This window comes from Thunnus albacares, chromosome 13 (assembly GCF_914725855.1).
Source record: "Thunnus albacares chromosome 13, fThuAlb1.1, whole genome shotgun sequence".
NCBI classification, from domain to species: Eukaryota; Metazoa; Chordata; class Actinopteri; order Scombriformes; family Scombridae; genus Thunnus; species Thunnus albacares.
The window spans coordinates 30,620,591-30,634,250 of NC_058118.1; the positions used below are offsets into that span (position 1 = coordinate 30,620,591).

General features: G+C 38.9%; 1 protein-coding gene and 1 long non-coding RNA gene across 5 annotated transcripts; one reads left to right on the forward strand and one right to left on the reverse strand.

Annotated features, from left to right (window-relative positions):
* Nucleotides 1–68: 68 nt before the first annotated feature.
* LOC122994813 lies at nucleotides 69–12,413 on the reverse strand. Of its 3 annotated transcripts, none has more exons than XR_006406664.1 (7): nucleotides 11,066–12,413; nucleotides 10,890–10,965; nucleotides 3,971–4,293; nucleotides 3,258–3,511; nucleotides 3,001–3,157; nucleotides 2,531–2,631; nucleotides 69–299 (listed from the first exon to the last, which is right to left on the reverse strand). It is a non-coding gene; the product is annotated as an uncharacterized LOC122994813 (long non-coding RNA). The 3 variants fall into 3 exon arrangements; XR_006406663.1 differs by having other exon boundaries at nucleotides 10,890–10,978; XR_006406662.1 differs by lacking the exon at nucleotides 11,066–12,413 and having other exon boundaries at nucleotides 10,890–11,004.
* LOC122994810 (P2R1A-PPP2R2A-interacting phosphatase regulator 1) lies at nucleotides 802–8,225 on the forward strand. Of its 2 annotated transcripts, XM_044369544.1 has the most exons (10): nucleotides 802–1,725; nucleotides 1,830–2,193; nucleotides 3,017–3,101; nucleotides 3,345–3,401; nucleotides 3,877–3,923; nucleotides 4,010–4,067; nucleotides 4,259–4,323; nucleotides 4,443–4,498; nucleotides 5,083–5,167; nucleotides 5,250–8,225. In XM_044369544.1, exons 2-10 carry the CDS (start codon nucleotides 2,093–2,095, stop codon nucleotides 5,371–5,373), a joined length of 678 nt encoding a protein of 225 aa, XP_044225479.1. In that variant the 5' UTR covers nucleotides 802–1,725; nucleotides 1,830–2,092; the 3' UTR covers nucleotides 5,374–8,225. The 2 variants fall into 2 exon arrangements, with proteins under 2 accessions (XP_044225479.1, XP_044225478.1); XM_044369543.1 differs by having other exon boundaries at nucleotides 802–2,193.
* Nucleotides 12,414–13,660: the final 1,247 nt, after the last annotated feature.

Consider the following 13,660-nt stretch of genomic DNA (forward strand, 5'->3'; position numbering starts at 1 on the left):
TCCTGGAAACACAAACACAGTCGATGTGGGTTTTTTTTTTTTTTTTTAAACATTCCTGTAAAAACAAATCTGTTCAGTTTGAAGGGAAAAAAAAACTTGAACAGAGTCTTTTCAGAAAGTAAAATATGTTTTTTAAATTCTTATCTGAGAGTTTGTTTTGCGTCTGACTGGTCCGACTCTCCCGTCTGCTCTCTGTTTGTCTGGAGGCAGTGAAGGGGTTAAAGGCCGAGCCTCCTGGTGTCCTGTTTCACCATTTTTTGGAGATGACGACTGGAAGCAGATGGAGGATTTGGGGGATTCTGGGAGAACAGCAGACAGTTTATTGTCACAACAACAAAGGAAACACTACAGCATTCCTGTACTATCTGACAGTGTGGTCCTGACTTCATAATATATCTTCCTGTTTTCTCTGATATTCTTAGAATATTTCTCTTGGGAGTGTCTGTTGAAGTTAAAGTGAACTTGTACTTTTCCTGCTCAAGTATCGCTGCGTTACCATCATGTATTACATGATACTTATTGATGTTGATGTTACTGTACTTTAATAGTATTTTAGTTCCTTTAATGTCTTTGTAATGTTTCATAGTGTGTTTATGGAGCTCGAACATGGTACAATTTGATTTATCACATTTTTCAAGCAACAAATACCAAAAAAATGTTGGTATTTTTTTGTTTTATATCTTCATAATAATGAATATCTTTGGCAAACAAAATAAGAAATTTAAAGATGTCATCATGGACTTTATTTTGCTCTTTTCTCACCATCACATTTCCTGACATTTTATAATGAACAATTTAACTGAAAAAAAACAAACAAATTAATCAATAATAAAAGTTATAGCTAGTTGCAGCTCTAATTTACATACCCAGGGAATAGTTATATAAACTTATGCCAAAATACTTTTATTCACTTGCACACATAAATATATAAAAGTATTCATTTTAAATCAGGGATAAAATTAAGCACATTACTTCACGTCCATTCAACATAATTTCTTTCTTAATTGGCATCTATGAGGATATTACTCAGCTGTACCAGAGAAATATATGACATTATATTATTACACCATATGTACACATATGTTTGTGCTAGACTTCTTACTTTGTTTGCATTTACTTTTAGTTCTTATCTATTTCCTGCACTGCTGTAACATGCAAATTTACCAACTTTTGAAAACTGTATTTTACAGTAAAACAAGGACAAAAATAATTAAAAAGTAAACAACTTCCAAATCATAAAAGATAAAATGGGGTTTAATAAAAGGACAACTTATCACAATCGGTTAATAAAAAAAATTCTATACAGGCTCTTTAACAGCTCAGCTGAATCTGTTAACACCCACAGAAACAGAAACAGAGTCCCTGCAGCAGAGTCGCTGCTGCAGTTCCCGCTGCTGCCGGACAGCGGCGCTGTTTCCACAGTTGGTGAACTACCTCTTATTTGGTGAAGGACTATGTTGTAAAAATCTTTCAAACTGTTAATTTTCAGTGATTCTTTGTCTCTTTTGGAGGTCTGCTCGGTGTTTTTAGGGGCAGTGTGACCGGCTCTCCCTGCGGACGGAGAGGCCGGCCCGGGTCTAACCGTTTCGGGCAGCTGCTCAGCGGTTTTCTGATCTCTGACGGAGGTTTTACTGCAAACCAAGTTAGCTCAACAGCTAATCCCAAAAGTCACGTCACCTGTGCGGACTCGAATTAAAAGTTTCACCCTAAATCCAGGACAGTCGGGTGAGTTGTAACTGTTTGCCCTTACAAAACTTTGTGTCGAGTGTTTTTACGCAGGAGTCGTATTTTCTCTGGCTTTTACGCAACCATAAAATTTGCGTTTTCAGACAGCAGTAAGTGAGACGCAGCTGCGGGTTTTAAATGACGCTCGGACCCGCACACATACTCGGATAAAGTGTTTTTTCGGAGAGAAATGCGGTAAAGAGGAGGCAGCTTCGCTGTTCAGCCCGCTGTCTCGGCGGCTCTGGGTTTGCTGCTAGTGAGGCCTGCGGGTCGGGCTTCCACCGGGTTTGAGTAGAACCCGACGCCGCCGTCGAAAGGTCGGAGGCCGGCAGTTGGCGCTGCCACCGCCGGGCCTGCGGACCTCGGGATGGAACGGATGGAAGTGGACCAGTGCGCAGGCGCAGCTGGCGGGGCAGGAGGCGGGGCTCTCCGCAGGTCTAACAGCGCCCCCATGATCACCAGTGTCAGGTCGGTGGTACTACAGTTTATTTTAATGTATTTATTTTATTTTCACACACATATAACTGCATAAAATCCAGATAATAGAAATAAAAGATGTGACAGGAGAGGTCAAGAGGCTGCAGGCTGATACAGCGGACCTCCCCTCAACTTAAAGAGAAAAACAAACAAACAAAAACCTAAGCTAACACAATTAAGGGCAATACAATGAAAAATAAATGACAATGAGAAACACATAAAATAAACAGAAAAAACTAACCAATCAGTAAACAACAATCCAGCAACAACACAGAAAAAAAGACGTCAAGAAATAATTAGATCATGAATTAAATGTGACAACAAATACCTTTTTTTTTAAATTTTGGAAAGATAAGGAGCTCTTGATAACGTGTTCCTTGATTTGAACATTTCATATCTGTACACCACAATACGGTGAAGATGATCAACCTGTCGAGTATTAGAAGAACAAACTTAGTTAAATTGAAGAATGAAGAAGTTGCTAAACAATGACGGTAGAGAAAATACACCAAGCAGCACATAGTAACATAAAACCTAAACTTTAGTCTTTCCTTTCACAAACAGTAGTGGTGATATTTAGAGCTTATAGAAATAGGGTATGTATACGTCATTGTGCTGCTGCATACATGAGATAATATATAATGCGTGTAAATGATATTTTGAATCAAACAATGAATTTTTCAGTAGTTACATCCCTGCAGACAGATGTGAAGATGTATTATTAATCCTACAAAGTCTCTCTTTCTGTATGTTTGCTGTATCATGATATTTATAATAATAACAGTACCGTATGGTTACCGTCTGTCTCTGTCAGCGATGGGATGACGGTCTTCAGTCCCGTGGTCTCGGCTCGATACAGACGCAGCAGCGTGTCCATCAACCCCAGCTGTCCTTCACAGGTCGGTGTGTTTGTTTCAGTGATTTATAAAAGATTTCCTGTCTGGTTCAGTCTCAGCTGATAAACCCACCGTATTTCAATAGATTGATATATATAAATTGAGAGGAATAAAGGTGTAATTTTTTTAGAGAAGATGTTGTAATAAGCAGCTGTTTACATGTTAGCAGCAGCTGACAGATGGTTTTTTCATGACCACTTCTGTCCCGTTGACTCTCATCCATCGTTTCTTCTCTCCGTCCTTCAGCTCGTCCCTCTCTCTCCTTTCTCTCTGACCGGAGACAGACTCGACCACAAGAGGCAGGTGAGGACGGACCCCGGTTCAGATTTCTCTTTCATCTCTGTTCTCTTCAGCTGTGGGATGAAATCATTCCAGTCTAATGTCTAAACTGGCTGGAAATGAAACCAGAAAATCTAGAAACAGATCATTTTTAAAAAATCAAAAAGTTTACTGTCAGGTTTTGTGTGTGAAACATTGTTGAGAGGTCGATGTCTGTCCTGGAAGTTGTTTTAAAATGTTGAAATTATATTTTTAAAAGGATTTAAATACTCTTGAATAAACTACAAAGTGTTTCAAAAAGCAGAACGGTGAGAATGTTTCTACTGGAACACTGAATTTAAGACATAAAGTGTTTATTTAATATCTGACATTTGAATTGAGATTCTTACCATTGTGTCCATTTTAATGTTATATTTTTTACATCCTGCCAGTTTGAAGAACTTTGCAGTTTAATTTATTAAATTCTCGACTTTAAAAACATCATTTGTGTTTGTTACAGGAGGAGAACATGGAGATGACACTCAGAGGGAGTCTGCAGAGACTAAGGTACGAGACACCCGTCGTCACAGCTGTTTAAACCAGTTTAAACCTACCAGTGTGATTCACCTTCCTTTCTTCTTCTTCTCTCCCAGTGCTTCCAGTCTGATCCCAGTTCCTCCAGTCAGTCAGTGGCACGATCACGCATCTGTGGTGAGCATCTTCACGCCAGCTGCGTCACCACCTGACTTCCTGTTTTGATGGATTTTGTTGGTTTTTTTTTTAATTTCTAGAATGCAAAGGCTCATGGGTAGTGTAGTCCAAACAGTTGTCTGGATGTGTGAGACGATGATCTGGACTCCAACATGGTTCAGACTGACTGTTTGTCTGCTTTTCTTCTTCAGTGGTTCCAGTCGCAGGACAGCGGCATCACACCCAACTCCTCCCCGAGTCCCACCAGGAGGTTCAGGTACACACACACACACACACACACACACACACACACACACACACACACACACACACAAATCATAAAACACACACACTCACCTTGTATTTATGTCTTAATATCTGTTCATTGTCCAACAGACCAGCAGTTAGCGCCACCGTCAGATGGCCGGCGTTAACGCCACTCAAGAGGAAAGGTAAATGACATCAAAATTTTACTATTATTATTATCAAAGCCTCTGGAAATGTGGCTTGAAATCATAAAAATGCATATATGATATGAAAGTTGAGTGTCTCATTAAGAATAAAAATCTGAATGAAAGTAAACATTCATAACTATTAGAAAACTGAGCTCAAACAGCTGATTTGGCTGCTCAAAGCATTTCTCAGGACTGTGTGGGCGTGTCCAGATCACGTTTGATTGACAGCTCACTTTCAGCTCAAGTACCGTTTTATTTTCTGTTCATTCACTAAAACGTTTTGCTGAAATGGAATAAAATACTAAATCTATCAAATGGATCCTACTTGGTTGAAAGCTTGACTAATCCACTAACTAACAAACTTGGTTAGACCACCTGGAACTGTTTTTATTTAACTATACCTGCTGGAGTCCGGCGCTTTGTCGTCTCTCCATCTCGTGCTCGGATTACATGGATAAATGACTCTTTTATTGCGCTCACAGTGACGTGACTCTCCTCCGCTGTCTGTCTATATATGTGTTATATTGGTATCTGTCTGATGGTAGTTGTTCTTGGTTTTTCTGAACCTCTTCGTCTTCCAGGAGGGGTGGAGTCCGACGGTCCACCCAAGAAGCTTTTTGTTGCCGGGGTAACAGATCCTGCCCACCGCAGCAGCTACACAGTGAGGTGAGGATCAATAAACATGTCCTGTATATATATATATAATATAGAATATTTAATGATTAAAGCTTCTGTTTCCTCCCATCAGCGTCTCTCAGTCGGCGGCAGACTCTCCTCCTGCGGGAGGCGTCAGTCCTCAGTCCAGCCCTCTGTCTCTCTCTCCTCCCCCCTCCTTCACCCCCTTTACCTCCCACCAGCACCCTGGACACTAAACCCACCCCCACACCCCCCTCCCTTGCCCCCCCACCTCACCCCCTCCTCCTCCTCACCCAGAGTCCCGACCCTGTCACTGTGGGTGCAAACCGACCACCAGCAGCTCCAGAGGAACCACAGGAAGCCAAATCTGAGTTCAAATGTGAATTTCTGCTCAGTGGAGGAGTTCAGTCTGGTTTCCTGTTCTCTGAGTGGGTTCTTTTCATGGAAAGTGTCTCTTTTGGATCCCTGGATATTGTTTTTTTTTTACCAACTAGAAGCTGAAGAAAGAAAACCTTCTCACATGCTTCTGATCTGCCCGGACGTTTAACCACATCTATTGGATAACAGCTCCGTCACTCTCCAGTTACGTCCATGTTGGACCACGTTGGTCCTCTAAAAAGCAGGACAGAAGGACACTTAACTCGCTTCGCCCCCAGAAGACGTGTCCACCAAATTAAAACAGCCTACAGATGATTCATCAGCAGCATCGGCAAACTTTTTTACAAAAACCGAGGACACACTGGTTTGTGTCGTCGGGAATAAAGGCCGCGGCGTCCGCAAAGGATGTACAAGAAGAGAAGGGTGTTATGGGTAACCACAGGAAGCACACCTTCAAAATCTCAACGTGTCGTGCGTAACTGAACGTCAAGCAAGTTAAGTCGGCTGATTCGATCCCCGAGCGACGCCGTTCACGTAGCGTGGACGAGAAGCGTGAACCAGCCTGAAAAAAAACTCAGAGGAGACCTGGAACGAGACGAAACGCGTCGTCGGGAAAAATCAGTTCTGTGGACGTCAAAGGAGTCGGAGCCCGAAACGAAACGGGGACGCCGCTCGTTTTTTGCCGCTTCCTGGTGGATGGATCCGGTCGGACCAATCGGTGGAGGCCGTTCACGAGGTTCCGGGTTTTTTTTTTTTTTTTCTGATCAATCACTCTGAGGTTCAGGAGACGTTCTCATAAAAAAAAGGTCTTGAGTTGTAATCAAGACGCCGAAGCAGGAAGCTCTTCAGGAACGTTCGGGTTCCACCGTCAGCGATCCGATCGACACCAAACGGAGAAACTTCAGCCTGAACTCTGCTTCTTCTTCTTCCTCTTCTTCTTCTCCTGTTGTACTTGTCGGACGTCAAGTATGTAAACTTATTGATCTTTCTATCAGGAAGATGTAGGAATCATCTGATGTGTTTAGACGCGGTTGTAGAGTCATGAGTTTCATGACTGATGGATTATCTTCCAGCACTTAATCAGATCAGTGAAGCAGGGTCACGCGCTCCACGTGCATCATATCATTTCCACAAAACCAATTTTCTTATGATATGTATTTAGAAAAATCTGCTGATGATGAGTTTTTTTGTCTTTGGTTAACTAAACTAATTACTGAATATGCAGAAATTTGAACATCCAACAAAATACTGTAAAAAAAACCAACCCTCTGAAACCCAGAAACCAAACGAAGCGGGTACAGCTTTCAGCTTTTTTTAAAAGGCCAAAACTTGTAATTGTTGAGATTTTTTTTTTTTTCGGAACATGAAATTCAGCCACTGAACCAAGTTTCAGTCAACGAAGTCTGAGATTTTTGTGTTTTAACGAAAACTTGTGTTTTTTCTAGTCGTCTGTCACGGCTGCGTCTCGATGAACGAAGCCTTCTGGGTTTTTTTTTCAGAAGAAACTTGACAGACTTCGATTATTCGTTTATACCGTTTGTTCAACCTTTGGCCGACGGTTTCACTGTAGGAGGACTTTGTCCCGGGATGAGATGCTGGCTCCCAGTCAGCAGACGTGTGAAGATCTCGGTGGTCTGCGGGCACCTCGTCTGTTTGTTTATAGTGTATCTATATGTGAATATTGACAGTCGGAGCAGCTGATATGTGCTCAGTTTTCTTCAGCCTGCAGGGTTTGATTGTACATATTGAATCTGCAGGAAGCGACCGCGCTCTTCCCCTCTCTTTTTAAAAAAGGTGCATTTATACATTTGCTTTTTTTCAGTTCACCAGTTCACTGACTTCAGTCTGTTCTACTTGAAATCAAACACATTGTCCTTCACAAACATTTTGATTCTTGCAGAATAGTTCAGGAAGGTAATCTGATTGGTTGGTAGAAATCCCCATAAAACACAACTACTCCTGAGTTTCTGACATCTGTTCTACTTTTTAAAAAAGGAGTTTTTCTGTTATTTTGAGTCAAAACAGCTGATTTATTTAACAGCTCTGGATTCTTTCCTACTTTTTTTTTTTGCACTTAATGGAAAACTCCTTAATTTAAGAATCCACCAGTTGTTGTTAACGGTAGTCCTCGGGCTGGGCAATAACTCAATCATGTCTGTTGCCCAAATAAATGATTTGTAATTCAAATTTGATGCACAACAGTGAAAAACATTTCATTGTTTTTTCCAATATCATCATTTATTTGATGCAACTTTGCACATATTTGCCATTTTATCAGAAAATATCAACCAGCCCTGGTTGGTCCTGTTCATTATTTCATAATGTTTATATTTCTAAATCTACGGAGGCCCTGAGGGGACATGTTTCAGCTCACTACGGTTTATTCAGCACTTACAGAAACTTATCTGGTGTCTCTTTGGGGCTCAGTTAGTTAATCACCCCCCAAAAAAATATTAACATTAATAAGCAACAATTCACAACAGTGACTTCACCAAGAAACGTGTAGTTTCACCAGACGGGTCAGAGGTCAGAGGTCAGAGGCGGTGATATTATCTGTGTGAGAGTTTCAGGATTTAGCTGCAGTTCTGCTTCCAGCTTTTTTGCACTTGCACAGTATTGTACAGTTTTGTACTTTTCACTCATCATCGTGCCTAAAACATGTCGTCATATTTTTGGAGGAGCGACGGGTCGGGATTTTTTTTTTTTTTTTTTAATAAAAAAAAAAAAACATCAGATTTGAGAGATTTAAACTTCCCACACTGACGTAACGTTTGTGATCAGCTGACCTGTCACCTGTGAGATGTGTTTGTACATAAAGTCTATAAGCTGTTTTTAATGGAAGTGTCTTTATTCCCCCCCAAAAAAAACAAAGAATGAACTGATGTGAACCAGTGAGTTCATAAAAAAATGTTTCACTGACAGATTTGACATCATATTTTCTGTTGTCACGACTTTGCACAATACTAGTTTTAGACCATTTTAATCTTTCTTTCTGTTACATGATCGGTATCTTCATGTAAAGAAAAAAATGCTGTTAAGTTTTGCTGCTTTTTTTTTGCTGCTTTTTCATGCTTTATTTCTTTAACTTGTTACTGTCTCTGAGAGTCTGTCCTGTTGGGATGAAACGCTTCAGTAAAAATACAGCTTTAAAACATCCAAAAAAAAACACAATGCAAAGCGTCTTGAGATGGAGAGGAATCATGACGTCACATCAGAGTTGTAGTTTTAGGTTTGTAACTTGCTGGCTTGGTCTTAGACAATAATGAAATATTTCCTTAAATGTTTTTCTTTAGGTTTGTGTTAAACAGCTTTTATTCCATGTGAGATTTGGTCTTAAGTAGTTAATTAAATTTGATCATTAGATGCGACTTAATCTGTTCAGTGTGACTTTGAATACTTAAAATATCATAAATATCGTAACATATCAACGTCATATAATGATGTTAATTGTTCAACATTTGTGAATAAGTTTGGGTTTTTTTGATCTGTTTCGTATCAGCACAAAACTCAAATACGTGTTTTCGTCACGGATGTATAAAGAGAACTGGATGCAGCGTCTGAGGGTTTATTACAAAGTAATTTCCTGATTATTTGAGTTGTCTTAATAGCTTTTTTTGTTCGTTGTTATCCTGGAAATACAGACAAAGAGTTGTAATTCAATACAGAACAGACGGATGTCAGGTGTGATCTGAGACCGACTCTCTCTTTAGCATGACGGCTAACCGTTAGCATACTGACAGTTTCATTCATAAAGAGCTGCAAGCGTCGTAGCAACAGCCTTGACAACCACAAATTAAATGACTGACACGCCTACAGACTAATCAGTGTTGAACTCAGACGCGTGATGCGTGTTTATGTTTTCATGTTGGGTTAACTTATATTAGGTGAGATAACGTTAATGAGTCGGACAGATCATGATACACGTCTATGTAAGCGATGGAAACAAGTATAATAATATAATTATTATTTTAATTGTGGTGAAAGCCAGGACAATTTGGTACTGAATGTTGGAAACCGGGACATTTTAGGTTTTTACAGATATATGTCGGGACTCGGGACACCCAACTCGAAACCGGAACAACGTCCAGTCACCATATACTAATTTGCCCGGGAAAATGTTAACTTAACCTACTGCGCATATTGGCCGAATGAGCTTAAGTTACCTTTTAATTATAAGGTTGGAAGCGACGCGGCGCATTTCACTTCGCTCCATCCTGGAAAGACTGGGGTGAAAAAACCGTTAGAGGTGTAATCTCTCAAAAGTTGATAATACTCGAAAGTTTTCATTTTTGTGGATGTAGTAGTACTGTTGTAACGTCAGGTACCGAGCAGTGACAGAAACTGTTAAACTCAACTCTAATGTTGTTTGTCCAAACGGAGTTGCCGTACGTAGCTGTCAAAGTTTACGCGCATGCGTGGTGTAGATCGAGCAGTGATGCGCATGCGTGATACAAATCGGGCAGCGACAAGCGCATGAAGCAAAAAAAAAAAAAAAAAAGAACTTCCCGGTATGAAAGTACCCGGATCTTCCGCATTGTGTGGCCCATAGAGCATGCGCACTTGTGACTTTCGCTAGCCGAGTTGGTTACTTCCGGTTTAGCCCCCCGACTAACTTGAATGGGGATAAAACGATTCAATCATGCGGCTCTTTGAGGCTTTTGAAATGTGATCGGACCGAATGGATTTAATTCTGATAGTGAGACGAGTCATTTCGCGGAGGTTGTGACGCTCAGAAAAATGTATCCGCTGATTTACAGACGTCTCTTTCACAATGTAAGTTTTAATTACACGGTTTGGCCGCTATGTCAAATTGGCTTCAAAGCCTGGCGCCTGTATACAGTTCTCTTTACACATCCATGGTTTTCGTACGGTAACGTCGTCCCAAACTGTCATGTTTCTGGTTTTTTGGTTTAAATTTCTATAAGCAGCAACAAGACTCAACCCTGTTATTTTGACGAGGTTTAAAAATGTTTCAATATGTTTACTTAATCACCAATAATATAGAGTCTGAAGTGGCGAGAAGCAGGACGGATTTCTCTGAGAGGTAACGAAACGCTGCCAAATTCATTTAGCTGTTCAGACACAAACTGTAGCTTTAAGACCATTTGTATTGTCTGTATTATTTTTTTAAAGTTTGCACACTCGCCATCACGTTTTAAGTCTGAAGAGAGAAACTGTTTTTATGTATCTGGATCAAAATGTGATGTGGACTCTGTAGTAAGTCTCTAGTTTGACGTCTGTAGTTTGCACTCCGGTGCTCGTACGAATTTCTGTTTCTAAGAATGTTTGTAAGCCAAAAATATTTCAGCAAACATGCAACAGTTTTGTAAGAACAATCTTACGATATCTGTAATAGAAGAAGAACAGTATTCACCTGTGTGGTTTTGTCTTCACCTGATTTCACCGTCTTGGGTTCTTTTAAAGGACCAGTTTGTAGAATTTAGTGGCGTCTAGTGGAACAGACTCGGCAGAAATAGAAAATAATATTCATAAGTATGTTTTAATTAGTGTTTAATCACCTGAAAATAAGAATAATTGTGTTTTCGTTACCTTAAAATCAGCCCTGATATCTACAGAGGGAGCTGGTCCTCTCCCACAGAGGCCGCCATGTTGCACCTCCATGTTTGTACGGTAGCCCAGAACGGACAAACCAAACCGTGGTTCTAGAGAGGACCTGTCATGTTTCTCTTGGCCACTAAATCCTACAAACTGGTCCTTTAAATGTTGTTCAAAGCTTCCCATCAGCTCATCACCGCCACAAGTTCCCAGAAGTGTCTCAGGACTCAGATCATTATTATTATTATTATTATTATTATTATTATTATTATTTTGAATACTTAAAATACATTTCCGGTGTGATTGGATATTCTGCTCCTCTCCAGCTATTATCACTTAAAAATAATTTTGTAATTTTCCTTTTTTTAATCCTTCGATTCAGATGTTAGCATCTTAACATGGTAAATGCTAACATTTAGCATACTTTATTCAAACCATAGGATGTTACCATGGTAACGGTGCATCAGAATCACTGGATTGATTTGAAAGCAAATACCACAATTTTTTTTTGTTTTCAGTATTTTCTAACCTTATATAAACTAAACAACTAATCAAATATTCGGCAGACAAATCAGCTAATAGATGATGAAAATAATGATAATAATAATAGTTGCAGGATTAAACTAACAACAGTCTTTCCATCTCACTATTGAAACTAATTTAAAAATCTTAATTATGGTCATAACAAAATTACAGAAAACCTCCAGTCACTCTGGAATTCAGTTGTTTTTATTGATCTTGTTTTTAATGGTTTCGGTCCTGCTGACGTGTGTTTTTCGGGGGATTTGTGGCGAAGCTGCTTTATTTTTATTTTCTTGTTCTTCATACTTGGATTTAAAATACAAGTTAAAAGCTTTCTGTCGACCTGATGCCAGTGATATTTAAATCAGTCCTCGAGAAGGTTGTTGGTTGATGTTGAGGTGAGTGTGCGACGTGTTTCTGACCCTGTTTTGTGTTTTTCTGTTTGTTGTCGTCGTCGAGACAAGACGTTTGTAGCGAGAAACCAGTCGACAGTTTTCAGTATTAAAGTGATGTTTCGCTCTGAAAGATCAGTCGTTTCTCAGCACCAAACAATTTTAAAAACACCAAAACTGACCCTTCCTGAGACCCGTAGCCCCCCTCTGCAGCATTTTTTAGTCATGTACGGAAGCCCAGAGAGGACAAAATTATTTGAACTCAAGTCGTATTTGTAAGAACATTTATGATTTTGTTTCATTTTTTTCTTGATCAGAAAAGTGATTTCACTGCTTTGAAGTAATAGTAGCAGTTAAATAAACTATTTTTTTATGATCACAAATTTATTACATGCCAATTTAGAAAACAATTTTATTTTATGAAAGCAAAACATTATATATATATATATATATATATATATATATATACATATATATATATATATATATGATTTATAATGTCCACTCTGTCTGTAGTTTCGAACACATGCCCAGGTGCTGTTTTTATCCAACTTCGTAGAATTAAACCTTATAATTAAACTTCAAGTGCTTTAAAACAACTGTGTGAACTTCCTGAGCAGCCACAGGAAGTCTGTATAAAACGAGCAATTTGGATGAAATGTTGCAGGATCATTTCCTGTGAATATGGCATAAAAAAAACCCCCCAAAAAACGTACATTTTCTTAGCAATATGTTGTTTTTTTTAAATAAGTACATTTTATTAGTGTTGAATCTGTTAAACTCGTTAGTTTGATCGATTAAAGACGTGTTATAGATGAAAACTGACAGCACTTTAAACTAACACTAAAACTCTGTTATTAACATACATGATGTCGTTTATGAACCGGACTTTGTGTAAAAAGAAAAAACAAAACAAAAACCAAACTGACACCAGCAGCGTCTCGTTCGGGTCAGAAGTGCTGAAAAAAAACGACGTGGATCGATCGGAGCGATACGACTTTAAAAAAAAGGGCTGCTAGAGTTTATTATTCAGATGATAAAAGGGAACTAAAAGCACATCTATGGAAACATTCACACAAGTATTTTCAAACTGTAAATAGTTTTTTTTTTCTTTTTTTTTTTTTTGTTTCTTTTGGACAAATTCTCTACATAAAGACAAATGAGATGATGTATTTTTATGCAACTGAAAATAAAAAAAAAAAAAAAATCTATATTCAAGTGTTCATTCCCTCCTGATGGCTGTAAAAATGACGCAGAATGACTTTTTAGTTTTTAGTGGAAACAATTCATGTACACACTATAAATATATATTATATTGTATATGAAAACTATCAATAAAAGAAAATCTGTATCATATCTGTGTCTCTAAACGTCTCTGCTCTTATTTTAGTAGCTTATTTCATTCTCAGGGACTCGAGGATCAGCTGATTTAGATTTTGGTGGTCAAAAGGTCAAAAGGTCACCGTGACCTCACAAGACACGTTTTTTTGAATTCATTCACTAATTATGACAAAGTTTCACAAAAAAAACGTCTCGATAGGATGAAATGATGACGTTTTATATCCGAAAGGTCAAAAGGTCAACTTCACTGTGACATCATAATATTCTGCTAAAACACATTTCTGGTCGTTATTCAACATATTAATGACCGTACTGAATGAACCTTCCTTGTTTC